The sequence below is a fragment of the Micromesistius poutassou genome (genome assembly GCF_964030765.1).
Source record: "Micromesistius poutassou genome assembly, contig: SUPER_1_unloc_1, whole genome shotgun sequence".
In the NCBI taxonomy this organism is placed as follows: Eukaryota; Metazoa; Chordata; class Actinopteri; order Gadiformes; family Gadidae; genus Micromesistius; species Micromesistius poutassou.
The window spans coordinates 445,081-472,973 of record NW_028180643.1 but is presented as its reverse complement, the minus strand read 5'-3'; the positions used below and the strand labels follow the sequence as shown (position 1 = coordinate 472,973).

General features: G+C 44.5%; 1 protein-coding gene and 18 non-coding genes across 19 annotated transcripts; all 19 read right to left on the bottom strand.

The window, feature by feature from the left end:
- Positions 1-495: 495 nt before the first annotated feature.
- On the bottom strand, positions 496-568 carry AC3HAE_007993 (transfer RNA methionine (anticodon CAU)). Its single transcript has one exon. It is a non-coding gene; the product is annotated as a tRNA-Met (tRNA).
- A 644-nt stretch (positions 569-1,212) lies between these two features.
- AC3HAE_007992 (transfer RNA methionine (anticodon CAU)) lies at positions 1,213-1,285 on the bottom strand. The gene has a single exon. It is a non-coding gene; the product is annotated as a tRNA-Met (tRNA).
- Positions 1,286-4,535: 3,250 nt separating this feature from the next.
- LOC311338039 (uncharacterized protein) lies at positions 4,536-5,888 on the bottom strand (the record flags this gene model as incomplete). Its single annotated transcript, XM_084488956.1, has 4 exons — positions 4,536-4,728; positions 4,794-4,986; positions 5,113-5,313; positions 5,432-5,888. The coding sequence occupies 4 exons, from the start codon at positions 5,886-5,888 to the stop codon at positions 4,536-4,538; spliced, it is 1,044 nt and encodes a 347-aa protein (XP_084345082.1).
- Positions 5,889-10,460: 4,572 nt separating this feature from the next.
- Positions 10,461-10,533, bottom strand: AC3HAE_007991 (transfer RNA methionine (anticodon CAU)). The gene has a single exon. It is a non-coding gene; the product is annotated as a tRNA-Met (tRNA).
- Positions 10,534-11,177: 644 nt separating this feature from the next.
- AC3HAE_007989 (transfer RNA methionine (anticodon CAU)) lies at positions 11,178-11,250 on the bottom strand. Its single transcript has one exon. It is a non-coding gene; the product is annotated as a tRNA-Met (tRNA).
- Positions 11,251-11,894: 644 nt separating this feature from the next.
- Positions 11,895-11,967, bottom strand: AC3HAE_007987 (transfer RNA methionine (anticodon CAU)). The gene has a single exon. It is a non-coding gene; the product is annotated as a tRNA-Met (tRNA).
- A 644-nt stretch (positions 11,968-12,611) lies between these two features.
- Positions 12,612-12,684, bottom strand: AC3HAE_007986 (transfer RNA methionine (anticodon CAU)). Its single transcript has one exon. It is a non-coding gene; the product is annotated as a tRNA-Met (tRNA).
- A 644-nt stretch (positions 12,685-13,328) lies between these two features.
- AC3HAE_007985 (transfer RNA methionine (anticodon CAU)) lies at positions 13,329-13,401 on the bottom strand. The gene has a single exon. It is a non-coding gene; the product is annotated as a tRNA-Met (tRNA).
- Positions 13,402-14,046: 645 nt separating this feature from the next.
- AC3HAE_007984 (transfer RNA methionine (anticodon CAU)) lies at positions 14,047-14,119 on the bottom strand. Its single transcript has one exon. It is a non-coding gene; the product is annotated as a tRNA-Met (tRNA).
- A 644-nt stretch (positions 14,120-14,763) lies between these two features.
- On the bottom strand, positions 14,764-14,836 carry AC3HAE_007974 (transfer RNA methionine (anticodon CAU)). The gene has a single exon. It is a non-coding gene; the product is annotated as a tRNA-Met (tRNA).
- A 645-nt stretch (positions 14,837-15,481) lies between these two features.
- On the bottom strand, positions 15,482-15,558 carry AC3HAE_007962 (transfer RNA methionine (anticodon CAU)). Its single transcript is given in 2 exon segments — positions 15,482-15,517; positions 15,522-15,558. It is a non-coding gene; the product is annotated as a tRNA-Met (tRNA).
- A 644-nt stretch (positions 15,559-16,202) lies between these two features.
- AC3HAE_007950 (transfer RNA methionine (anticodon CAU)) lies at positions 16,203-16,275 on the bottom strand. Its single transcript has one exon. It is a non-coding gene; the product is annotated as a tRNA-Met (tRNA).
- A 644-nt stretch (positions 16,276-16,919) lies between these two features.
- Positions 16,920-16,992, bottom strand: AC3HAE_007937 (transfer RNA methionine (anticodon CAU)). The gene has a single exon. It is a non-coding gene; the product is annotated as a tRNA-Met (tRNA).
- Positions 16,993-17,636: 644 nt separating this feature from the next.
- On the bottom strand, positions 17,637-17,709 carry AC3HAE_007925 (transfer RNA methionine (anticodon CAU)). The gene has a single exon. It is a non-coding gene; the product is annotated as a tRNA-Met (tRNA).
- A 644-nt stretch (positions 17,710-18,353) lies between these two features.
- On the bottom strand, positions 18,354-18,426 carry AC3HAE_008026 (transfer RNA methionine (anticodon CAU)). The gene has a single exon. It is a non-coding gene; the product is annotated as a tRNA-Met (tRNA).
- Positions 18,427-19,070: 644 nt separating this feature from the next.
- On the bottom strand, positions 19,071-19,143 carry AC3HAE_008014 (transfer RNA methionine (anticodon CAU)). Its single transcript has one exon. It is a non-coding gene; the product is annotated as a tRNA-Met (tRNA).
- Positions 19,144-19,788: 645 nt separating this feature from the next.
- AC3HAE_008002 (transfer RNA methionine (anticodon CAU)) lies at positions 19,789-19,861 on the bottom strand. Its single transcript has one exon. It is a non-coding gene; the product is annotated as a tRNA-Met (tRNA).
- A 644-nt stretch (positions 19,862-20,505) lies between these two features.
- On the bottom strand, positions 20,506-20,578 carry AC3HAE_007990 (transfer RNA methionine (anticodon CAU)). Its single transcript has one exon. It is a non-coding gene; the product is annotated as a tRNA-Met (tRNA).
- A 630-nt stretch (positions 20,579-21,208) lies between these two features.
- On the bottom strand, positions 21,209-21,281 carry AC3HAE_007918 (transfer RNA methionine (anticodon CAU)). The gene has a single exon. It is a non-coding gene; the product is annotated as a tRNA-Met (tRNA).
- Between the last annotated feature and the right edge of the window lie 6,612 nt (positions 21,282-27,893).

Genomic DNA, 27,893 nt, shown 5'->3' with positions numbered 1-27,893 from the left:
TGTAGGATTTATTGGCACCTAGCGTTGGGCCTGCAGAATGCAACCGACTGAATACTCCATCCTCCCCGCTCCCTTTCCAACGACGTCGGAGATGCAACCATATCCTGTACTGGCCTGTAAGGGGCCATTATGGAAAACATAAATGAGGTCTTCATCCACCACGGCATCGCTTAGGAGAGAGTCAAAGGATGAGGTTCGGGCTACTAAAGAAACACGGCATGCTAAGGTTTAATAAAAATCGATGTTTTACACGTTATGTTAAATTAATACGAAAAATGTCAATCCTATTGTAAAAAATTAGGAATTTCGTGTTTTCTGGCTGTCAAGTCATTTCTGGCAAGATGCCACAAGATTCTCACATGAAACACTTTACATCATGCAGTTGGCCTGGAACCCAAGTTTGTTGAAACGGGGCACCGGAATCGGATTTGGTAATCGAGGCCAACCACAAACGTTGTTTACAAAGCGTGATCCTTTTTAGCCTCTAAAAATCTGTGCCCCGTGTGAGGCTCGAACTCACGACCTTCAGATTATGAGACTGACGCGCTGCCTACTGCGCCAACGAGGCAACCACATCCATAAAAAAGGCAGCCTTAGACCATTATTTGCACTAAGATCGATATGAAGTATAATGAAAAGAGATGTTTTACATAATCTGTTTCATCAATGCATTTTTACCCTAAAAAGAAGTCCTCTTGAATATGATGTCGTCAAATGTGTAGGATTTATTGGCACCTAGCGTTGGGACTGCAGAATGCAACCGACTGAATACTCCATCCTCCCCGCTCCCTTTTCAACCACGTCGGAGATGCAACCATATCCTGTACTGGCCTGTAAGGGGCCATTATGGAAAACATAAATGAGGTCTTTGTCCACCACGGCATCGCTTAGGAGAGAGTCAAAGGATGAGGTTCGGGCTACTAAAGAAACACGGCATGCTAAGGTTTAATAAAAATCGATGTTTTACACGTTATGTTAAATCAATACGAAAAATGTCAATCCTATTGTACACAATTAGGAATTTCGTGTTTTCTGGCTGTCAAGTCATTTCTGGCAAGATGCCACAAGATTCTCACATGAAACACTTTACATCATGCAGTTGGCCTGGAACCCAAGTTTGTTGAAACGGGGCACCGGAATCGGATTTGGTAATCGAGGCCAACCACAAACGTTGTTTACAAAGCGTGATCCTTTTTAGCCTCTAAAAATCTGTGCCCCGTGTGAGGCTCGAACTCACGACCTTCAGATTATGAGACTGACGCGCTGCCTACTGCGCCAACGAGGCAACCACATCCACAAAAAAGGCAGCCTTAGACCATTATTTGCACTAAGATCGATATGAAGTATAATGAAAAGAGATGTTTTACATAATCTGTTTCATCAATGCATTTTTACCCTAAAAAGAAGTCCTCTTGAATATGATGTCGTCAAATGTGTAGGATTTATTGGCACCTAGCGTTGGGCCTGCAGAATGCAACCGACTGAATACTCCATCCTCCCCGCTCCCTTTTCAACGACGTCGGAGATGCAACCATATCCTGTACTGGCCTGTAAGGGGCCATTATGGAAAACATAAATGAGGTCTTCGTCCACCACGGCATCGCTTAGGAGAGAGTCAAAGGATGAGGTTCGGGCTACTAAAGAAACACGGCATGCTAAGGTTTAATAAAAATCGATGTTTTACACGTTATGTTAAATTAATACGAAAAATGTCAATCCTATTGTAAAAAATTAGGAATTTCGTGTTTTCTGGCTGTCAAGTCATTTCTGGCAAGATGCCACAAGATTCTCACATGAAACACTTTACATCATGCAGTTGGCCTGGAACCCAAGTTTGTTGAAACGGGGCACCGGAATCGGATTTGGTAATCGAGGCCAACCACAAACGTTGTTTACAAAGCGTGATCCTTTTTAGCCTCTAAAAATCTGTGCCCCGTGTGAGGCTCGAACTCACGACCTTCAGATTATGAGACTGACGCGCTGCCTACTGCGCCAAGGACGCTGCGTGTTCGTCTACGTAAAGGTTCCATAAATACCACAAAATGCATCCTGATGTCGTCGTATCGAATCCCGCTCGTTCCTTAATTCGTTATGATGATAAATCCCACTCGACCATAAATCCCGCTCGTTCCGAATTCGTTATGATCATATTATGACTACTGTACATTCAAATTGTCAGAAAGATATCCAGATCCTTATGAAAATGAATAATAATGTTGTATCAAATATATATCGTATCGTAATAAACGACCGTACTATGCTGTCGCACAAATATGTGAAGACTTGGGTATTAGGCCTCTGTCAAATCCATAGCCAAACTGGACCATTTGTGATGATGAAGACAAAGAATACACATTTGATGATTATTGTTATTTATCTATAGTTTGAGTTCAGATAACCCTGCCTTGTGTAGGTATCAAAAGTTGTAGATATTTGAGTGAAATTGTTGCAATAACTAAACTAAATAATAATAATAATAATAATAAGGGGAAGAAGAAAAGAATAAGAAATCACATCCCAGAAACCTCCGAACCAGTTTTATATTTTTATAATAGAAAACATATATATATATATATATATATATATATAGTTAAAACAACAATAACAACACAACAGCTCAACCCAATAACTGTAGCAACAGCTACAGTTACCTCCGAACCAGTTTTATATTTTTATAATAGAAAACATATATATATATAGTTAAAACAACAATAACAATAACAATAACAACACAACAGCTCAACCGGGAAAAGGAAGTTGTCACTTCTTTTTCCCGTACCCTCGTTGTTCCAGCACAGCCCTCCATTCACTGTAGGACTGTGTCTCAGACACTTCACAGTACCAGTTCCCAAAGTATTGCAGGTGTGACGGTGGCTTCCGTTCCTGCTGGCACTTTCTACAAAGGATCACGCCTGTCTTCCTCACGTATTTCCTTGTGAAAGTGCCAGCGTGCTCCCGTGCCTCTTTTTTCTTCCTGTACAGTTGCGTCGTGTAAGGAGCTGATGGTGGCATCAACTCCTTACGCAACGGAGTTGGGAGGTTGAAGAGCAAGGGTCCAGGCACGGTAGGAAGCTGTGTAGATGGTGAAGTGAAGGGGAGAGAGACGGGTGGAGCTGGTGCTATCAAAAGAAGTGGTGGTGCTTGGTGGATGGCCTGAGGTTGCGGTCTCCCCTTGAGCTTCGCCTGCCCAGCAGTGTTTGGTGGCAGAATGAACAGGTGCGGCTCAGCCAGATTGCCAGAATGCAGAGTTGTGGCTTTCTGCAAAGCCACAGGAAGCGTCTCTGGTCCTGCCATGGGTGCATCTGGAGCAGGGACAGCCTGCATCAGAGTGTGCCGCTCCTGTGACCTGGAACGCCTGCTGAACCTGGGAGAACATAAAACAATCAATATGAATAAACATTTACTTAAGCAATAATACACAAGAGGGTGTGACCAATTGGCATTTGATCACGACACTTCGTTATGAAAACTGGAAACAATGCATTAAACATGCTCTGCATAAAATATCATGCAGAGCATGTATATTAAGCATGCTAATTTACTCACCATTGTGTGAGTGTTGCTGCATTCACTTCAGGCAGCTGGATGGTGGTCTCACTCATCACCTTTGCGTTGGAGACGATGCACTCTTTTATATGATTGTAGGCACGCGTCACCACCGTGAAGCGCGACACCCTCCTGCCATCACAGCGCACAGCGCCGGGGTAGAGCGCACACAGCCTGATGAATATGGCCTCCACCACCCTGTTACAGTCAGGCCACTGTGCAGGACTGTGAGCCCCAACGAAACACCTGCAAATTACAACAGAATACATCATCGTCATTAATATGAGATTGTTTTCAATGCGTGATCCTTACTCTCTGTGCTATTTCTGTTGTTCAATTTTTCCTTTTTGTTTGTTCTGTTTTTCAGTTATTTCTGTTTGTTTAAATGACTATTGTCTCATGTAATATATGTGTAATATATCTCATATAACATGTATATATGTTGGACGCCAGAAAGATAAGCTGGTCATCAAGGCGTCAGCTAATGGTGATCCTTTAATAAACTAAAGCTGGAGGCGACAGCCAGTTTCAGTTATTTTAAAAGTTTTTATACAATCAAGACCCTGTGTTTGCTTAACAGACATACCTTTTGGTGCTCTCCACACCGGGTGCCACAATTTTCTTCGTGGCCCTGAATCGTCCCTGTTTCAGGCTGGTTTGGTGACGTGGCGGGTAAACGGTCCTCTTTTTGTCATACTCCCCCAACGCCTGCCACAGGGTGATGATCTGGGCGCACTCCTCTCCAGTCAAGGCAAGACGGTGGTCTCTGAGGCCAAACAAAAACTCTGCCAAGTCCTGCACAGCTCCATACCCCTCAATATTGTCAGGTCCAACAGAATCCTAAAATAAAAAATTATTTTAGAACTTTTGATAGCAGCAATGAATACTATTAATCTTATGAGAGCACAGATAACACAACCTAGATTTTGTTTACAAATGTAAATATACATTTAAAGAAGGATTTTTTTACATCATGTGGAATGGACTCTTCAACTGGTGGTGGAAGATCCGCTGACGTCACGGTGCAGGACGCAGGACGTGTTACTGGTGATGGAGGGACCACAGAGGCTGACGTCACGGTGCAGGACGCAGGACGTGTTACTGGTGATGGACGGACCACAGAGGCTGACGTCACGGTGCAGGACGCAGGACGTGTCACCGGTGATGGACGGACCACAGAGGCTGATGTCACGGTGCAGGACGCAGGACGTGTCACCGGTGATGGACGGACCACAGAGGCTGATGACTGTGAGGAGGCAGCAGGTGTTCGTTCTGTCTCGAAGGTGGGGACAGTGATGTCCTGAAACTCCTCAGGTTCAACGTGGCGTTCATCCACCTCTATGGCTAAATCCGTGGTCTCTGACTCCTCAATGGCCAACTTGTAGTCCTGCAGAGCTTTACCGGTTTGATCATAGAGATATTCCACTCCAATAAGCTCACCTTTAAAATATAAAAACACTGACAATTAGATAACATACCAGGATGTTATATAATAACTTATGGTAAATGGTATTTGTAAACTTGAAATTGTAACACAAAAAAACAACAAATCTAATAGTTATCTACCAGTGTATTTTCTTGGCCCGACGTAAGGGATGATCTTCTCGCCGAGAACATCCTCTGCAAGACTGTTAACAGCGTGACGGAGAAGATGGTTGTACGAATGCTGCTGCTCATCAGTTGTCGCTGCCACAGACCGGTCCTCATTCCACCTCGCAAGTCCATCCAAAAGGTAGGCCTGGAAGAAGGTGTCACTTGCCAGTGTACCTGTAAAGTAAATTGATAAATATATATATTAATATATATATATATAAATATTTAATGTCTGAGACCATATAAACATTTCCTATATAATAGGTTACATGAACAGCTACAACATATTTACCTGGGATGAATCTGTTCAGGTGCAGGTGAAACGACTCAAGCGATGTTGAACCTCTGGCACAGCGGTAGGTGGGCAGGCGGTGCCCTCCCTTCACTATTGTTCCCGTCTGGGTGTACAGCTGCACACCCGGAGGATCCTGGATGCAGGCCACATGCTTCCACTGGGACATCAGGATCGCACTCATCCGGGCCGAGTTGATCAAAGGGACTCCCAGAGTGTCACGACCCCCATCTCCCTCGTAGGCCTGGATGTGGCTTTCAATCAGAGCCTGGGTCTCCTTGGTCCCGCGGGTGGTTCTCCTGCAATGCAGGGCTAGCTCGCTTCGGCTGATGCAGCGCATCACATCAGCCTCGGACGAATGCTTCCGGTCAGCTCCTAGCTCTGCACGCTTGGCCTCCTTCAGGGCCGTCAGGTCACCCTGGTCCCACATGAATATGCAGTGGCTGAGGCGACTCATGAAGCTTGCGTACAACTGATGAGAGTCAGTAGTGCAACCCACAGCAAACCTCCGCATGAAATGCCATATGTCCAACCGGATGGTCATCTGCTCCCACTCTTCAAACATCCTCCTCAGAAGAGTGTTGCCACAGCAGTCTCGGTCGACATATAGCACTTCGGGAGGAGCCACCCCAGCCTCTCTGTATCTCCTGATGAGGCCTTCGATCATCGGCCCCAGACCAAAACCTTCGCTGGCAGTGAGCACGGACATGATCACCTGTCCATGCTCATTGCCAACATTGGTTGCCCAGGTAGCGGTGCCATAGCTGTGTCCTGCCAGCTTTCGGGCAACCTTTTTAGTGGAGTCCATCTTTAATACGCGACCACACTGTGACGTGATGGTGGCCTTGATTTCCTCCAGCCTTTGGAGGACATCCTGGGCATAAACCTGCATCAGCCACCGATGCTTGGGGACGGTAAGCATGGCAGGTGCAGGTTCAAATGTCACAGGCAGGATCAGGCCCGACGTGACAGCACTGGCAATTCCCTTGCAGGCTGTCAGATACTGGACTGTTTGCTGCAACCAGACCTCAGCATGACGCTCCTGCAGCTTCCGCTGGATCTGGCTGCTGCTGTTTCCCAGCCCTCGCTGACGCATCAAACTTGCTACCTCGACATCACATGCAAGTTTAGATGTAAGGATGCAAGGGAACTGCACCCTGTGGCCAATGTCGAGCTGGGAGACGATGCCGTGGCTCCAGCTGATGACCTTCCGCTTGCATCGTCTGCAGGCCAGGTACTCGGATGCAACAAAGTACATCTTCCCCACAGCCACCACCAGCCTGATCTTTTGATGCAGGCCAGCTGAGGTCAGAAGTTCTCTGTTGCAGTCTGGATGCGGACAGGTCAGCTTGACTTGCCACAGCTTTCGTGGCATCCAGAGCAGCAGGGGATGGCCAAAGTAATTTTCCAGCAAAGGAAAATCACTGGTCTTCAGTGGCACCTGTGGAGGATACCACCAAAGTTTGTCCACCCGGCTAAAGTCAAGCTCTGGATGCCCCTGTGGGGTCCACCTGAACAGAGCCTTTGAGATCCACCTCTGGTCCACTTCAGGCAACGTGTGTGTCCAGCCGGATGGAAGACAGACTCGTTGTGCTGGAATTAACAAAAACAAAGAAATAAACACATAAATAAACAAATTCACTTTACTTTATTATCCCTGTAAAGGAAACTTGTTTAAAAAAACAAAACAAAAAACAAACAAAAAGAAATGAAAATGACCAGTACCACTCACAGACCAGCACATTTTGTAATTAGTAATTAATATTGTGTTGTATGTTTTAAATAAGTATAAACGTACGTTTCACATGTGCCTCCTCCAACCTAGTTGCCTCTGTCAGCAGTGCGCTGTCATGCAGCTCAGTGGAAGCAGAGGGGTGGGCATGTGTGGGTGAGGGTCCTGTGGCTGCCTCAATGGACACAGTCGGGTGGGTGAGGCTGGGTGACGGCCGTGTGCGTGCCTGGGTCAAAGCTAAATGAAACAAAAAGCAGGATAAACATAATGATTATTGAACAGCAATAAATACTAAACATAAAACAATTGTGTTATATGAATAAATGTTTGCTTACATGGTTTGACTTTGAGGGGGGAAATCATCTTGTTTATGGTCTTTGTCAAGTCCTGGCTTGCCAAAGACTTCCTAACCAAGAGGGAGCGAAGAGAGGAGGTGGATCCCTGCTGGGTGGGGGCGGCGTGCTGGGAGGTGGCAGCGTGCTGGGTTGGGGCAGCGTGCTGGGTGGGGGCGGCGTGCTGGGAGGTGGCAGCGTGCTGGCTGGGGGCAGAGTGCTGGCTGGGGGCAGAGTGCTGGGTGGTGGCAGTGTGCTGGGTGGTGGCAGCGTGCTGGCTGGGGGCAGTGTGCTGGGTGGGTTGCCGGCTGGGGGCAGAGTGCTGGCTGGGGGCAGCGTGCTGGGTGGGTTGCCGGCTGGGGGCAGTGTGCTGGGAGGTGGCAGCGTGCTGGCTGGGGGCAGAGTGCTGGCTGGGGGCAGAGTGCTGGGTGGTGGCAGCGTGCTGGGTGGTGGCAGCGTGCTGGCTGGGGGCAGTGTGCTGGGTGGGTTGCCGGCTGGGGGCAGAGTGCTGGCTGGGGGCAGCGTGCTGGGTGGGTTGCCGGCTGGGGGCAGTGTGCTGGGAGGTGGCAGCGTGCTGGCTGGGGGCAGAGTGCTGGCTGGGGGCAGAGTGCTGGGTGGTGGCAGCGTGCTGGGTGGTGGCAGCGTGCTGGCTGGGGGCAGAGTGCTGGCTGGGGGCAGCGTGCCGGGGTGTTTTGCCAACATATTGCTCTTCCTTCATGGCGATGGCGATTCTGCCAGAAGAAAAGAGCTCCATATACTCCTTAAAACACCTCTTGTTGTCTGCGTGGTCCTGAGAGTCTTTGCTCCCCCCTGTGGGGTCCCTCTTCATCGCCGCCACTAGGTAGGCGGCGTACCCAAGGGCATTTTCAGCCACCCACCTGAATGTCTGCCCGCGAAACACACCAAACTGGATTTCAAAGAAACCCAGCAGGTGTTTCCTGTTTGCTGGGTCTCCATGGTGCAGAATCAAGGCGTTTCTGGCCTTGTCCAGCACAGCCTCTGCGGACAAGGGTCGCATCCATGGCTTCCCTTTGTTCACATCCTTAACCCTATTTGCCTCAATGGTGTCTGTGAGGTTAAGACTGCCATCAGCCCTTCTCCTGAAGCGAGGATCCATCTAGATTAAAAAGTGAAAATATAAAGAAAACAGAAACAGATGTAAATAACACAGCTGTGAAAGATGAGATGGACAAAACATTTGGTAACACATTACTTAAGGCAGCTGTGAATATTATATTACTACCAGTTATATTCAGTCATGATCACCTCGTAATGTTGATTTAATATTCAATCTAATACATATAATGAATTTAATATAATAGGCTAATATGTTTTAAGAATAGTAAACAAGAGAAACAGACCAATATTACGAGTAAAGACTAGGCAGCTCTCCATAGGCTGTGTAAATATATGCTGTGTAACATATATAAGCTATGTAACATGAGCTGTGTAACATATATAGGCCATGTAACGGAAATATGAACTGCGTTATTACTGAGTTACTGCTACTTCACTGTACTAGTTGTTGCTTGGTAGTAACGTTAGGGTAGTGGATGAGGGGGGAGGGGGACCGACCGAGGCCGGAGCCATTTTCTTTATTGTAGTCTGCTAACTTATTATTCATTCATTTACAGTAAACTTATGTGACAGCATGATCAGCTAAACTGAAATGAAATAGTAAGTATTAAGTAATAAGTAAAGTAATTAAGTAAGTAAGTAATAGTACGATTAAGTCGTCACTTTTACTGTAACGTACTGTACTGTTCACCTGTTAGTGACTTAACGTTCATTGCATGACTCGGCTCACTAATGTTCATCAACAGGCATTTGTCGGATACGTTAACGTTAAATTGATTTTAAATCAACATATTATTAGTAGGAAGTCATCGGAAAGCTGTAACATTATAACGGTGAGGAGACCGATAACACTGTCTAACGTTATTTATTACCTAGTCGTTGTTGTTCTGAGCCACAGGTTATTCATCCAACTAAAACCTGTTTATATATATAGATATTTGCCAATTTATTTGTATTGACAATAGCTAGAAAGGATTGACTTACCTCCGAAATTAATGTAAGAAGTGAAGATTTTCGTCATGTCACTTCGGCGAAGTCCGTCTAATTCCAGCCTGCATCCCCAAAGGTGAAGCGGGCGTGGCGCTGATTGGTTCATTCTTGGTGCAATTCTTGGTAGCGATACGAGCGCTGATTGGTCAGAGCGTTGTATTCTTGGTAGATTCTTGGTAGCAGACTGAAATGTGATTGGCTGTCACTACCAAGAATTGACTCGACTTACAGGTGGCAGGGAGCGCCAACGAGGCAACCACATCCACAAAAAAGGCAGCCTTAGACCATTATTTGCACTAAGATCGATATGAAGTATAATGAAAAGAGATGTTTTACATAATCTGTTTCATCAATGCATTTTTACCCTAAAAAGAAGTCCTCTTGAATATGATGTCGTCAAATGTGTAGGATTTATTGGCACCTAGCGTTGGGCCTGCAGAATGCAACCGACTGAATACTCCATCCTCCCCGCTCCCTTTTCAACGACGTCGGAGATGCAACCATATCCTGTACTGGCCTGTAAGGGGCCATTATGGAAAACATAAATGAGGTCTTCGTCCACCACGGCATCGCTTAGGAGAGAGTCAAAGGATGAGGTTCGGGCTACTAAAGAAACACGGCATGCTAAGGTTTAATAAAAATCGATGTTTTACACGTTATGTTAAATTAATATGAAAAATGTCAATCCTATTGTAAAAAATTAGGAATTTCGTGTTTTCTGGCTGTCAAGTCATTTCTGGCAAGATGCCACAAGATTCTCACATGAAACACTTTACATCATGCAGTTGGCCTGGAACCCAAGTTTCTTGAAACGGGGCACCGGAATCGGATTTGGTAATCGAGGCCAACCACAAACGTTGTTTACAAAGCGTGATCCTTTTTAGCCTCTAAAAATCTGTGCCCCGTGTGAGGCTCGAACTCACGACCTTCAGATTATGAGACTGACGCGCTGCCTACTGCGCCAACGAGGCAACCACATCCACAAAAAAGGCAGCCTTAGACCATTATTTGCACTAAGATCGATATGAAGTATAATGAAAAGAGATGTTTTACATAATCTGTTTCATCAATGCATTTTTACCCTAAAAAGAAGTCCTCTTGAATATGATGTCGTCAAATGTGTAGGATTTATTGGCACCTAGCGTTGGGCCTGCAGAATGCAACCGACTGAATACTCCATCCTCCCCGCTCCCTTTTCAACGACGTCGGAGATGCAACCATATCCTGTACTGGCCTGTAAGGGGCCATTATGGAAAACATAAATGAGGTCTTCGTCCACCACGGCATCGCTTAGGAGAGAGTCAAAGGATGAGGTTCGGGCTACTAAAGAAACACGGCATGCTAAGGTTTAATAAAAATCGATGTTTTACACGTTATGTTAAATTAATACGAAAAATGTCAATCCTATTGTAAAAAATTAGGAATTTCGTGTTTTCTGGCTGTCAAGTCATTTCTGGCAAGATGCCACAAGATTCTCACATGAAACACTTTACATCATGCAGTTGGCCTGGAACCCAAGTTTGTTGAAACGGGGCACCGGAATCGGATTTGGTAATCGAGGCCAACCACAAACGTTGTTTACAAAGCGTGATCCTTTTTAGCCTCTAAAAATCTGTGCCCCGTGTGAGGCTCGAACTCACGACCTTCAGATTATGAGACTGACGCGCTGCCTACTGCGCCAACGAGGCAGCCACAACCTCGGTAGAGTCAGCCTTAGACCATTATTTTCACTAAGATCGATATGAAGTATAATGAAAAGAGATGTTTTACATAATCTGTTTCATCAATGCATTTTTACCCTAAAAAGAAGTCCTCTTGAATATGATGTCGTCAAATGTGTAGGATTTATTGGCACCTAGCGTTGGGCCTGCAGAATGCAACCGACTGAATACTCCATCCTCCCCGCTCCCTTTTCAACGACGTCGGAGATGCAACCATATCCTGTACTGGCCTGTAAGGGGCCATTATGGAAAACATAAATGAGGTCTTCGTCCACCACGGCATCGCTTAGGAGAGAGTCAAAGGATGAGGTTCGGGCTACTAAAGAAACACGGCATGCTAAGGTTTAATAAAAATCGATGTTTTACACGTTATGTTAAATTAATACGAAAAATGTCAATCCTATTGTAAAAAATTAGGAATTTCGTGTTTTCTGGCTGTCAAGTCATTTCTGGCAAGATGCCACAAGATTCTCACATGAAACACTTTACTTCATGCAGTTGGCCTGGAACCCAAGTTTGTTGAAACGGGGCACCGGAATCGGATTTGGTAATCGAGGCCAACCACAAACGTTGTTTACAAAGCGTGATCCTTTTTAGCCTCTAAAAATCTGTGCCCCGTGTGAGGCTCGAACTCACGACCTTCAGATTATGAGACTGACGCGCTGCCTACTGCGCCAACGAGGCAACCACATCCACAAAAAAGGCAGCCTTAGACCATTATTTGCACTAAGATCGATATGAAGTATAATGAAAAGAGATGTTTTACATAATCTGTTTCATCAATGCATTTTTACCCTAAAAAGAAGTCCTCTTGAATATGATGTCGTCAAATGTGTAGGATTTATTGGCACCTAGCGTTGGGACTGCAGAATGCAACCGACTGAATACTCCATCCTCCCCGCTCCCTTTTCAACGACGTCGGAGATGCAACCATATCCTGTACTGGCCTGTAAGGGGCCATTATGGAAAACATAAATGAGGTCTTCGTCCACCACGGCATCGCTTAGGAGAGAGTCAAAGGATGAGGTTCGGGCTACTAAAGAAACACGGCATGCTAAGGTTTAATAAAAATCGATGTTTTACACGTTATGTTAAATTAATATGAAAAATGTCAATCCTATTGTAAAAAATTAGGAATTTCGTGTTTTCTGGCTGTCAAGTCATTTCTGGCAAGATGCCACAAGATTCTCACATGAAACACTTTACATCATGCAGTTGGCCTGGAACCCAAGTTTGTTGAAACGGGGCACCGGAATCGGATTTGGTAATCGAGGCCAACCACAAACGTTGTTTACAAAGCGTGATCCTTTTTAGCCTCTAAAAATCTGTGCCCCGTGTGAGGCTCGAACTCACGACTTTCAGATTATGAGACTGACGCGCTGCCTACTGCGCCAACGAGGCAACCACATCCATATAAAAGGCAGCCTTAGACCATTATTTGCACTAAGATCGATATGAAGTATAATGAAAAGAGATGTTTTACATAATCTGTTTCATCAATGCATTTTTACCCTAAAAAGAAGTCCTCTTGAATATGATGTCGTCAAATGTGTAGGATTTATTGGCACCTAGCGTTGGGCCTGCAGAATGCAACCGACTGAATACTCCATCCTCCCCGCTCCCTTTTCAACGACGTCGGAGATGCAACCATATCCTGTACTGGCCTGTAAGGGGCCATTATGGAAAACATAAATGAGGTCTTCGTCCACCACGGCATCGCTTAGGAGAGAGTCAAAGGATGAGGTTCGGGCTACTAAAGAAACACGGCATGCTAAGGTTTAATAAAAATCGATGTTTTACACGTTATGTTAAATTAATACGAAAAATGTCAATCCTATTGTAAAAAATTAGGAATTTCGTGTTTTCTGGCTGTCAAGTTATTTCTGGCAAGATGCCACAAGATTCTCACATGAAACACTTTACATCATGCAGTTGGCCTGGAACCCAAGTTTCTTGAAACGGGGCACCGGAATCGGATTTGGTGATCGAGGCTAACGACAAACGTTGTTTACAAAGCGTGATCCTTTTTAGCCTCTAAAATTCTGTGCCCCGTGTGAGGCTCGAACTCACGACCTTCAGATTATGAGACTGACGCGCTGCCTACTGCGCCAACAAGGCAAACAACAACATCTGTAGAGTCAGCCTTAGACCATTATTTGCACTAAGATCGATATGAAGTATAATGAAAAGAGATGTTTTACATAATCTGTTTCATCAATGCATTTTTACCCTAAAAAGAAGTCCTCTTGAATATGATGTCGTCAAATGTGTAGGATTTATTGGCACCTAGCGTTGGGCCTGCAGAATGCAACCGACTGAATACTCCATCCTCCCCGCTCCCTTTTCAACGACGTCGGAGATGCAACCATATCCTGTACTGGCCTGTAAGGGGCCATTATGGAAAACATAAATGAGGTCTTCGTCCACCACGGCATCGCTTAGGAGAGAGTCAAAGGATGAGGTTCGGGCTACTAAAGAAACACGGCATGCTAAGGTTTAATAAAAATCGATGTTTTACACGTTATGTTAAATTAATACGAAAAATGTCAATCCTATTGTAAAAAATTAGGAATTTCGTGTTTTCTGGCTGTCAAGTCATTTCTGGCAAGATGCCACAAGATTCTCACATGAAACACTTTACATCATGCAGTTGGCCTGGAACCCAAGTTTCTTGAAACGGGGCACCGGAATCGGATTTGGTAATCGAGGCCAACCACAAACGTTGTTTACAAAGCGTGATCCTTTCTAGCCTCTAAAAATCTGTGCCCCGTGTGAGGCTCGAACTCACGACCTTCAGATTATGAGACTGACGCGCTGCCTACTGCGCCAACGAGGCAACCACATCCATAATAAAGGCAGCCTTAGACCATTATTTGCACTAAGATCGATATGAAGTATAATGAAAAGAGATGTTTTACATAATCTGTTTCATCAATGCATTTTTACCCTAAAAAGAAGTCCTCTTGAATATGATGTCGTCAAATGTGTAGGATTTATTGGCACCTAGCGTTGGGACTGCAGAATGCAACCGACTGAATACTCCATCCTCCCCGCTCCCTTTTCAACCACGTCGGAGATGCAACCATATCCTGTACTGGCCTGTAAGGGGCCATTATGGAAAACATAAATGAGGTCTTTGTCCACCACGGCATCGCTTAGGAGAGAGTCAAAGGATGAGGTTCGGGCTACTAAAGAAACACGGCATGCTAAGGTTTAATAAAAATCGATGTTTTACACGTTATGTTAAATCAATACGAAAAATGTCAATCCTATTGTACACAATTAGGAATTTCGTGTTTTCTGGCTGTCAAGTCATTTCTGGCAAGATGCCACAAGATTCTCACATGAAACACTTTACATCATGCAGTTGGCCTGGAACCCAAGTTTGTTGAAACGGGGCACCGGAATCGGATTTGGTAATCGAGGCCAACCACAAACGTTGTTTACAAAGCGTGATCCTTTTTAGCCTCTAAAAATCTGTGCCCCGTGTGAGGCTCGAACTCACGACCTTCAGATTATGAGACTGACGCGCTGCCTACTGCGCCAACAAGGCAAACAACAACATCTGTAGAGTCAGCCTTAGACCATTATTTGCACTAAGATCGATATGAAGTATAATGAAAAGAGATGTTTTACATAATCTGTTTCATCAATGCATTTTTACCCTAAAAAGAAGTCCTCTTGAATATGATGTCGTCAAATGTGTAGGATTTATTGGCACCTAGCGTTGGGCCTGCAGAATGCAACCGACTGAATACTCCATCCTCCCCGCTCCCTTTTCAACGACGTCGGAGATGCAACCATATCCTGTACTGGCCTGTAAGGGGCCATTATGGAAAACATAAATGAGGTCTTCGTCCACCACGGCATCGCTTAGGAGAGAGTCAAAGGATGAGGTTCGGGCTACTAAAGAAACACGGCATGCTAAGGTTTAATAAAAATCGATGTTTTACACGTTATGTTAAATTAATACGAAAAATGTCAATCCTATTGTAAAAAATTAGGAATTTCGTGTTTTCTGGCTGTCAAGTCATTTCTGGCAAGATGCCACAAGATTCTCACATGAAACACTTTACATCATGCAGTTGGCCTGGAACCCAAGTTTCTTGAAACGGGGCACCGGAATCGGATTTGGTAATCGAGGCCAACCACAAACGTTGTTTACAAAGCGTGATCCTTTCTAGCCTCTAAAAATCTGTGCCCCGTGTGAGGCTCGAACTCACGACCTTCAGAGACTTCATGAGACTGACGCGCTGCCTACTGCGCCAACGAGGCAACCACATCCATAAAAAAGGCAGCCTTAGACCATTATTTGCACTAAGATCGATATGAAGTATAATGAAAAGAGATGTTTTACATAATCTGTTTCATCAATGCATTTTTACCCTAAAAAGAAGTCCTCTTGAATATGATGTCGTCAAATGTGTAGGATTTATTGGCACCTAGCGTTGGGCCTGCAGAATGCAACCGACTGAATACTCCATCCTCCCCGCTCCCTTTTCAACGACGTCGGAGATGCAACCATATCCTGTACTGGCCTGTAAGGGGCCATTATGGAAAACATAAATGAGGTCTTCGTCCACCACGGCATCGCTTAGGAGAGAGTCAAAGGATGAGGTTCGGGCTACTAAAGAAACACGGCATGCTAAGGTTTAATAAAAATCGATGTTTTACACGTTATGTTAAATTAATATGAAAAATGTCAATCCTATTGTAAAAAATTAGGAATTTCGTGTTTTCTGGCTGTCAAGTCATTTCTGGCAAGATGCCACAAGATTCTCACATGAAACACTTTACATCATGCAGTTGGCCTGGAACCCAAGTTTCTTGAAACGGGGCACCGGAATCGGATTTGGTAATCGAGGCCAACCACAAACGTTGTTTACAAAGCGTGATCCTTTTTAGCCTCTAAAAATCTGTGCCCCGTGTGAGGCTCGAACTCACGACCTTCAGATTATGAGACTGACGCGCTGCCTACTGCGCCAACGAGGCAACCACATCCACAAAAAAGGCAGCCTTAGACCATTATTTGCACTAAGATCGATATGAAGTATAATGAAAAGAGATGTTTTACATAATCTGTTTCATCAATGCATTTTTACCCTAAAAAGAAGTCCTCTTGAATATGATGTCGTCAAATGTGTAGGATTTATTGGCACCTAGCGTTGGGCCTGCAGAATGCAACCGACTGAATACTCCATCCTCCCCGCTCCCTTTTCAACGACGTCGGAGATGCAACCATATCCTGTACTGGCCTGTAAGGGGCCATTATGGAAAACATAAATGAGGTCTTCGTCCACCACGGCATCGCTTAGGAGAGAGTCAAAGGATGAGGTTCGGGCTACTAAAGAAACACGGCATGCTAAGGTTTAATAAAAATCGATGTTTTACACGTTATGTTAAATTAATACGAAAAATGTCAATCCTATTGTAAAAAATTAGGAATTTCGTGTTTTCTGGCTGTCAAGTCATTTCTGGCAAGATGCCACAAGATTCTCACATGAAACACTTTACATCATGCAGTTGGCCTGGAACCCAAGTTTGTTGAAACGGGGCACCGGAATCGGATTTGGTAATCGAGGCCAACCACAAACGTTGTTTACAAAGCGTGATCCTTTTTAGCCTCTAAAAATCTGTGCCCCGTGTGAGGCTCGAACTCACGACCTTCAGATTATGAGACTGACGCGCTGCCTACTGCGCCAACGAGGCAGCCACAACCTCGGTAGAGTCAGCCTTAGACCATTATTTTCACTAAGATCGATATGAAGTATAATGAAAAGAGATGTTTTACATAATCTGTTTCATCAATGCATTTTTACCCTAAAAAGAAGTCCTCTTGAATATGATGTCGTCAAATGTGTAGGATTTATTGGCACCTAGCGTTGGGCCTGCAGAATGCAACCGACTGAATACTCCATCCTCCCCGCTCCCTTTTCAACGACGTCGGAGATGCAACCATATCCTGTACTGGCCTGTAAGGGGCCATTATGGAAAACATAAATGAGGTCTTCGTCCACCACGGCATCGCTTAGGAGAGAGTCAAAGGATGAGGTTCGGGCTACTAAAGAAACACGGCATGCTAAGGTTTAATAAAAATCGATGTTTTACACGTTATGTTAAATTAATACGAAAAATGTCAATCCTATTGTAAAAAATTAGGAATTTCGTGTTTTCTGGCTGTCAAGTCATTTCTGGCAAGATGCCACAAGATTCTCACATGAAACACTTTACTTCATGCAGTTGGCCTGGAACCCAAGTTTGTTGAAACGGGGCACCGGAATCGGATTTGGTAATCGAGGCCAACCACAAACGTTGTTTACAAAGCGTGATCCTTTTTAGCCTCTAAAAATCTGTGCCCCGTGTGAGGCTCGAACTCACGACCTTCAGATTATGAGACTGACGCGCTGCCTACTGCGCCAACGAGGCAACCACATCCACAAAAAAGGCAGCCTTAGACCATTATTTGCACTAAGATCGATATGAAGTATAATGAAAAGAGATGTTTTACATAATCTGTTTCATCAATGCATTTTTACCCTAAAAAGAAGTCCTCTTGAATATGATGTCGTCAAATGTGTAGGATTTATTGGCACCTAGCGTTGGGACTGCAGAATGCAACCGACTGAATACTCCATCCTCCCCGCTCCCTTTTCAACGACGTCGGAGATGCAACCATATCCTGTACTGGCCTGTAAGGGGCCATTATGGAAAACATAAATGAGGTCTTCGTCCACCACGGCATCGCTTAGGAGAGAGTCAAAGGATGAGGTTCGGGCTACTAAAGAAACACGGCATGCTAAGGTTTAATAAAAATCGATGTTTTACACGTTATGTTAAATTAATATGAAAAATGTCAATCCTATTGTAAAAAATTAGGAATTTCGTGTTTTCTGGCTGTCAAGTCATTTCTGGCAAGATGCCACAAGATTCTCACATGAAACACTTTACATCATGCAGTTGGCCTGGAACCCAAGTTTGTTGAAACGGGGCACCGGAATCGGATTTGGTAATCGAGGCCAACCACAAACGTTGTTTACAAAGCGTGATCCTTTTTAGCCTCTAAAAATCTGTGCCCCGTGTGAGGCTCGAACTCACGACCTTCAGATTATGAGACTGACGCGCTGCCTACTGCGCCAACGAGGCAACCACATCCATATAAAAGGCAGCCTTAGACCATTATTTGCACTAAGATCGATATGAAGTATAATGAAAAGAGATGTTTTACATAATCTGTTTCATCAATGCATTTTTACCCTAAAAAGAAGTCCTCTTGAATATGATGTCGTCAAATGTGTAGGATTTATTGGCACCTAGCGTTGGGCCTGCAGAATGCAACCGACTGAATACTCCATCCTCCCCGCTCCCTTTTCAACGACGTCGGAGATGCAACCATATCCTGTACTGGCCTGTAAGGGGCCATTATGGAAAACATAAATGAGGTCTTCGTCCACCACGGCATCGCTTAGGAGAGAGTCAAAGGATGAGGTTCGGGCTACTAAAGAAACACGGCATGCTAAGGTTTAATAAAAATCGATGTTTTACACGTTATGTTAAATTAATACGAAAAATGTCAATCCTATTGTAAAAAATTAGGAATTTCGTGTTTTCTGGCTGTCAAGTCATTTCTGGCAAGATGCCACAAGATTCTCACATGAAACACTTTACATCATGCAGTTGGCCTGGAACCCAAGTTTCTTGAAACGGGGCACCGGAATCGGATTTGGTGATCGAGGCTAACGACAAACGTTGTTTACAAAGCGTGATCCTTTTTAGCCTCTAAAATTCTGTGCCCCGTGTGAGGCTCGAACTCACGACCTTCAGATTATGAGACTGACGCGCTGCCTACTGCGCCAACAAGGCAAACAACAACATCTGTAGAGTCAGCCTTAGACCATTATTTGCACTAAGATCGATATGAAGTATAATGAAAAGAGATGTTTTACATAATCTGTTTCATCAATGCATTTTTACCCTAAAAAGAAGTCCTCTTGAATATGATGTCGTCAAATGTGTAGGATTTATTGGCACCTAGCGTTGGGCCTGCAGAATGCAACCGACTGAATACTCCATCCTCCCCGCTCCCTTTTCAACGACGTCGGAGATGCAACCATATCCTGTACTGGCCTGTAAGGGGCCATTATGGAAAACATAAATGAGGTCTTCGTCCACCACGGCATCGCTTAGGAGAGAGTCAAAGGATGAGGTTCGGGCTACTAAAGAAACACGGCATGCTAAGGTTTAATAAAAATCGATGTTTTACACGTTATGTTAAATTAATACGAAAAATGTCAATCCTATTGTAAAAAATTAGGAATTTCGTGTTTTCTGGCTGTCAAGTCATTTCTGGCAAGATGCCACAAGATTCTCACATGAAACACTTTACATCATGCAGTTGGCCTGGAACCCAAGTTTCTTGAAACGGGGCACCGGAATCGGATTTGGTAATCGAGGCCAACCACAAACGTTGTTTACAAAGCGTGATCCTTTCTAGCCTCTAAAAATCTGTGCCCCGTGTGAGGCTCGAACTCACGACCTTCAGATTATGAGACTGACGCGCTGCCTACTGCGCCAACGAGGCAACCACATCCATAATAAAGGCAGCCTTAGACCATTATTTGCACTAAGATCGATATGAAGTATAATGAAAAGAGATGTTTTACATAATCTGTTTCATCAATGCATTTTTACCCTAAAAAGAAGTCCTCTTGAATATGATGTCGTCAAATGTGTAGGATTTATTGGCACCTAGCGTTGGGACTGCAGAATGCAACCGACTGAATACTCCATCCTCCCCGCTCCCTTTTCAACCACGTCGGAGATGCAACCATATCCTGTACTGGCCTGTAAGGGGCCATTATGGAAAACATAAATGAGGTCTTTGTCCACCACGGCATCGCTTAGGAGAGAGTCAAAGGATGAGGTTCGGGCTACTAAAGAAACACGGCATGCTAAGGTTTAATAAAAATCGATGTTTTACACGTTATGTTAAATCAATACGAAAAATGTCAATCCTATTGTACACAATTAGGAATTTCGTGTTTTCTGGCTGTCAAGTCATTTCTGGCAAGATGCCACAAGATTCTCACATGAAACACTTTACATCATGCAGTTGGCCTGGAACCCAAGTTTCTTGAAACGGGGCACCGGAATCGGATTTGGTAATCGAGGCTAACCACAAACGTTGTTTACAAAGCGTGATCCTTTTTAGCCTCTAAAATCCTGTGCCCTGTGTGAGGCTCGAACTCACGACCTTCAGATTATGAGACTGACGCGCTGCCTACTGCGCCAACGAGGCAACCACATCCACAAAAAAGGCAGCCTTAGACCATTATTTTCACTAAGATCGATATGAAGTATAATGAAAAGAGATGTTTTACATAATCTGTTTCATCAATGCATTTTTACCCTAAAAAGAAGTCCTCTTGAATATGATGTCGTCAAATGTGTAGGATTTATTGGCACCTAGCGTTGGGCCTGCAGAATGCAACCGACTGAATACTCCATCCTCCCCGCTCCCTTTTCAACGACGTCGGAGATGCAACCATATCCTGTACTGGCCTGTAAGGGGCCATTATGGAAAACATAAATGAGGTCTTCGTCCACCACGGCATCGCTTAGGAGAGAGTCAAAGGATGAGGTTCGGGCTACTAAAGAAACACGGCATGCTAAGGTTTAATAAAAATCGATGTTTTACACGTTATGTTAAATTAATACGAAAAATGTCAATCCTATTGTACACAATTAGGAATTTCGTGTTTTCTGGCTGTCAAGTCATTTCTGCCAAGATGCTCACATGAAACACTTTACATCATGCAGTTGTCCTGGAACCCAAGTTTCTTGAAACGGGGCACCGGAATCGGATTTGGTAATCGAGGCCAACCACGTTGTTTACAAAGCGTGATCCTTTTTAGCCTCTAAATGTCTGTACCGCGTGTGAGGCTCGAACTCACGACCTTCAGATTATGAGACTGACGCGCTGCCTACTGCGCCAACGAGGCAGCCACATCCAATATAGAGTCAGCCTTAGACAATTATTTTCACTAAGATCGATATGAAGTATAATGAAAAGAGATGTTTTACATAATCTGTTTCATCAATGCATTTTTACCCTAAAAAGAAGTCCTCTTGAATATGATGTCGTCAAATGTGTAGGATTTATTGGCACCTAGCGTTGGGACTGCAGAATGCAACCGACTGAATACTCTATCCTTCCCGCTCCCTTTTCAACTACGTCGGAGATGCAACCATGTACTGTACTGGCCTGTAAGGGGCCAGTATGGAAATCATAAATGAGGTCTTCGTCCACCACGGCATCGCTTAGGAAAGAGTCAAAGGATGAGGTTCGGGCTACTAAAGAAACACGGCATGCTAAGGTTTAATAAAAATCGATGTTTTACACGTTATGTTAAATCAATACGAAAAATGTCAATGCTATTGTACACAATTAGGAATTTCATGTTTTCTGGCTGTCAAGTCATTTCTGCAAAGATGCCACAAGATTCTCACATGAAACACTTTAGATCATGCAGTTGGCCTGGAACCCCAGTTTCTTGAAACGGGGTACCGGAATCGGATTTGGTAATCGAGGCCAACCACAAACGTTGTTTACAAAGTTTGATCCTTAATAGCCTCTAAAACTCTGTGAGGCGCTTCCCGAAAATTTAACATTTCCCAACTTTTGACACAGGCCACGGAGCCAAAAGAACGGACGGACCCATTATGCATTTTTCGAGGGCGCCCTATGCAAAGTCGACGAGATCCGTCCATTGACGGAGGTAGTGTGAACGAGGCAGGAGGAACAAGCGCACATTAGGCCTACCTGATCGTGTTCATTTGTTCGCCTCCCTCCACCTCCCTCTCTCTCCGGTGGATATTTAAGCCACTTCTTCAGTGTCCCTGAATACACAATATGGGTGGTCCCTGGCAGCTGTTTTTGGAGTGCAGGTGAAAGAAAGAAACAAAAACAAACCCGGTCAAGAATGACCAACATGGCGAAGGTAAGCTGTAACATACTTAACCTATGCATTCACATATCAATCATTTAATTTTAAAATAAATACTTAGGCTACTAAAATGGACACAATTGTTACGCAATTGTTACGTGTGTGTGCGCGCATGCGTAGGCAATGGCGGACACGGGCCTGACGCGGACCAGATGCAAACACTAAAATAACATTTAATCCGTCGTAACTGCCGCCGAAAACGCAGAAAAGGAAGTTTGATATGCAGTAAAAACCCAATGGAAAACTGGACATCAACACACCGGGCTTTGTCGTACGCTCGGATTGGCTAGACCTCTAACCGCGCTAACATTCAGCTGCGGTGGAAGAGCACATCAGGACAGCCAGTAGAGATTAATGATAACATCATAACGGACCCAACGACGACGGCAGAGGCAACCATCACCCTGGACGACAGCTTTCACCACCTCAACACACAGGACACCAGAGGGACAATACTTCATTGTTTCCGATCGCGCATGATTCAGCACTGGACAGGGCTACGCCTACAAGGAAGACTGGCCTGCCTGCCGTGCGCTGACCACAGCGTAACGCATGCCGCACTGCAAAACACAGCACTACATGACGACATACACAAGTTCTTAATAAAAGCTTGTCTTCAGGTATTACCGACAAAAGCCAACTTAGCAACATGGTTTCCAACCAAACATGAGCCGTTCTGTCTGCTTCACCACAACCGACAGAGGGAATCAATCGCGCACATCCTCAATGGCTGCCCTGCATACAAAGGACTATACATCGCGCGTCACGACCGAATTGCGGCGCTGGCCATGAAGGAGCTGCACGATAACACCAACTTCACCACAATCCACAGTAACGAGTTGGTAAAATCGTACTGGTTCTCCACTCCCCAAGCTCAGCGGAACGCAATGGAATCTGCCATTAAGAACATTCCAAATACACCAGACCTTGTGATAATTGATGAACACAAAACAATCACAATAATTAAAATTGGTTGCTCTTATGACGCTTACATAGACACCTGCTATGCATCAAAATTGTTAAAATACCAACCCTAAAATAATGTTTTAAACACCTATGGCTACTCATGTACAGTCATTGCCCTGATCTTTGGTAGCTTAGGTCACGTACATAAAATGTGTGTGCAAGGCCTGCAGATCTGTGGACTACTTAAGAAAAGGGCCAAACGCTTCACAAAGTACTGCTTTATAGCAGCACTAATTAGTAGCCTCTTTATCTGGAGGCGCAGGTGTCACCTTTACCCTTAATGTACAAAATGGACTGAGACTTTCTCTGCAATCTAATACTTCCCCTTAGCCAAATTTGGATTTTGGCATGATATGTACTTATTTATAAAATCCAAATAAACATGTAAACTGCGTGGGTGGATGTCGCAGCATCATGCATGCTACGACATGCATGATTTTCGCTACATGCATGCATGCTGAGATTACCCGACAGATAGATTGATTACCCGATTGATAGATTACCCGACACGCATTGATAGATTCTTAGGCGTGAATGTAGGCTTTCGGTGCAAGATAGCTAGATGGTAAACGTGAAATAACGTCAAACGAATTAAGTGTTCTAGTGCTGACGGATATTGCAAGAGTGCAGTGCAGAATATTGTCAGTGTTAAGAGTTAAAAGCATTGCTGCATATGTACACAAACTTTGATTGCATAGTATAAATGGACTTCATCTGATTTTACATGAAATAAGCATGGCTCAGAAGCCTACCCCATAGTGCAGGGGTGCCCAACCGGTCGATCGCGATCGACTGGTAGATCGCGGACTAATTCTCAGTCGATCGCGAGAAGTAGCCTTGACAACGGTAAATAAAACTCTTGTAATCAATCCACGCTTTAATCCTTTTTTTTCCGTTTTTTTTTTTCCAGTCTATGGCTTTAATAGTATTTTTCTCATGGCTGCGCCATGCGCCATGCGCCAGCGCCAGCGCCACGCCCCCTCTCCGTTTTGGCTGTCAGGTCAGGTCACCAGCGTGCTGCCAGACGCTCGCTAGTACGGTAGTTAGCGCTGCAGCTAAAACGAAGGAGGATGGCAGACGCAAAAAGACGGAAAACTTACAATTTTCACCCGGAGTGGGAAGATGATTACTTTTTTGTCTACTGCTCAAACTCAAGGCCCATCTGTCTCATCTGCAAAGCCAGCGTGGCCATACCAAAGAAGGGCAATCTGGAACGACATTTCAAGACAGTACACAAAAGCTATGAGACGGATTTCCCTGCTAAAACACCGCTACGCTCTCGGAAAGTGCGGGAATTGAAGAGTCAGCTTGCCGCACAGCAGTCTGTTTTTACCAGACCAAACACCAAGGGTAAGGCTGCAACAACGGCATCTTATCGAGTTAGTCATGTTCTTGCGAAACACAAGAAGTTGTTTAAGGACGGCGAAGTTGTTAAGGAAGCCTTTATCGAGGCTGCTGATGCACTTTTTGGCGAGTTTAAAAACAAAACAGAGATCGTTACCGCCATCAAGGACTTGCAGTTATCACGGAATACTGTCACACGACGCTGCGAGGGAATGGCAGAGGATGTGGAATCACAGCTGAAGATGGACATCGATGCATGTGAGTGTTTCTCCCTCCAGTTCGACGAATCAACTGACGTGGTGGATGTGGCACAATTATGTGTTTTCATCAGAATGGTTTTTGAAGACATGCGTGCAAAAGAAGAGCTACTCACGATTTTGCCATTGAAAGGACACACAAGAGGTGAAGATATTTTCAACACTTTCATGGACTTTGTTAAAAAGAACAATCTGCCCCTCTTCAAGCTCATCTCCATTACAACTGATGGTGCACCAGCTATGGTAGGCCGAACTAATGGGTTCATTGCATTGTGCAAACAGAGTGAATCTTTCCCAGACATCCTTAATTATCATTGTATTATCCATCAGCAAGCATTGTGTGGGAAGATTTTAAACATGAAAGAAGTGATGGATGTTGCTATGAAAATAGTGTGCTCTGTTCGGGCCAGGAGTCTACAGAGAAGGTTATTCCGCGCTCACCTGGAGGAGACGGGCGCAGAACACATCGACCTGCTGCTTCACACAGACGTGAGATGGCTCAGCAGAGGTAAATTCTTGGCAAGGTTCACAGAGTTGTTACCTGAAATTAAAGACTTTCTGAAGCTTTCAAAGCACACAGAATATGCACAGCTGGAGGACTCCCAGTGGCTTTTGGACTTGTCATTCCTGACAGATATCACTGAAATGCTCAATGATTTGAATCTAGAGCTCCAGGGTCAGGATAAACATGTGATCAACATGATCAGTTCGGTGAACACATTCAAAAGCAAGCTGCAGCTGCTTTCAAACAGGCTGCAACGCTGTGACCTGCGAAACTTTCCTCACATGCAAGCAGAACTTCAGCGTCAGGGCAAAAACTCTGCACAGCTTGATGGAGCCCGTTATGAAAAGCAAGTTCAGAGCATCCTGTCAGAATTTGAGAGGCGTTTTACTGACTTTGCATCCATTGAGCCTGTTGCCAGTTATCTGTGTTTTCCTTTTTTGGAGGATATTGATGTGGATTCCATTGCTTCAAAAGTAGCATCACTGTTTCACCTGGAAACCTGTGCAGTTGAGAGTGAGATTCTCACACTGCAAAATGACATTGAGATCAAATCCAGGGCAACACCTGGCACAAAAGGAGACTTCTGGCACCTACTCCTGGAACAAAAGTATCCCAACCTCAGAAGATGTGCCTTCAACCTGACAGCACTTTTTGGATCAACCTATTTGTGTGAGGCTGCCTTCTCTCACATGAAGTTCATCAAGTCCAAGTACAGGTCCACAATGACAGATGACCACCTTATGGCCTGCCTGAGACTTGCAACCAGCTCCTACTGCCCTGACTATGAGAAACTAGCTTCCTCTTCCCAGTGCCAGAGGTCACACTAAGGTAGAAAAATTAATTAATTGTCATCTGGATGTGTCGATTTCTTATGTGCATTGTAAATAAATATGTCACTGCAAACACTATGGATGACTGTGTGAACAAGTAGATCTCAACAGACTAGAAAATTTTAAAGTAGATCTTGGTTTAAAAAAGGTTGGGCACCCCTGCCATAGTGCATATTAAAAAAATCAACTTGCTGTTTTAAAAACATGTTTTTAATCAGTGGTATCTGTGTCTGATGGTGTGACTGAGTTTTGACAAACATACCGAACAGTACATCACTGAGGACAGTGTTTTTAAAGGCTTCCTTTCCCTGCCCAGTTGAAGTGATGCGCCAGGTTGTTTGTTAGGCCACTCTGCAACATCCTTACAGCCTCTTCTGCAGTGTGACCAATCAGACTGAATGTTACAATCTGACTAGACATAATAAACCAACAAACAAACAAGTGAAACATTGATAATTATATGTTACATCCTCCCCCCCCACCGTGTGGCATCCTGGGGCAAACACGTGAAAATAACCCGAACAGAAGAGAACAGAAAGATGAAGCTATTCAAGCTATTTATTTACTGTACACAAGTCTGATGTTAACACAAACATCCAGTTACACAATACACCATTCCCCCCACTGAGGGAGCAACACCACCACGCAGCTCTGACTCACAGTCGTCAGCAACACACTCTGCTCGCCTATCTGGCCCACCGCCCCATCTGCCTTCGTCCCTGCAGCTTTATAGCAATCCCCGATTGCTGAGTTGCTGCAGGTGTGTCCGACCAGTCAGATGGGGAGGGTGGTACCTGGAACAGTACACAAGACAGCAAGCAAGACATACACACGTAACATTATAACATGTATAATTACAATATCTCACAAAAGTGAGTAGGCCTACACCCCTCCCATTTTTGCTAATATTTTATTGTATTTTTTCATAGGATAACACTTGAAATTTTATTATAACTTAAACATGTCATTGTACATATTGTAGAGAACTATAGATTTATTGTCCTCAGAATATAACTCAAAACACATCCATTAACAACTAAACAGCTGGCAACTGATGGGAAAAACAGCCCAATGAGTATGTACGTTATGAACACACCACATGATACGTACATTACGAATATAGTTAACCCGTGTTCTAAACTAACACACACATAACCAGCTATTCTTCAGGTCAAGGCCTGAGCCGGAGGCCGGATGTCCCAACATGGAGAGATGCTAGAGACTCAGACAATGCACCACACATTCGCAAACCCTGGAGCCAGTCTACTGATAACATAGCACCCATAACTCCCAAGATACTCCTTGGGAACCCCTCACACCTGGGGCCTCATGTACAAAGACTTGCGTGGATTTCTGACTAAAACTTTGCGGACGCCAAAATCTGGAAAGCTGCTGCGCACAAATAAATCCGGATGTATCAATCCTTGCGTAAGCACGATTTCACTCAGATTCTCTTTGTACATCCCAATTAACGTGAAATTGAGCACACATGCACGAGCCCGTCTCTCCACCCAGTCTCCTCCCTCATTTAATATGCTAATTCGTATAAATAGGCCTGCAGTAGTGCGCTCGTTAGGAGAAAAGAGAACATGGAGAAAGGAAGAAAAAATAACTTTAGTGAATGCGAGGTGGAGGTGCTGATTTCGGAGGTAGAGGCCAGAAATAAGATCTTGTTTGGCTCTCTTTCCTCCGGAATCAGCACCAA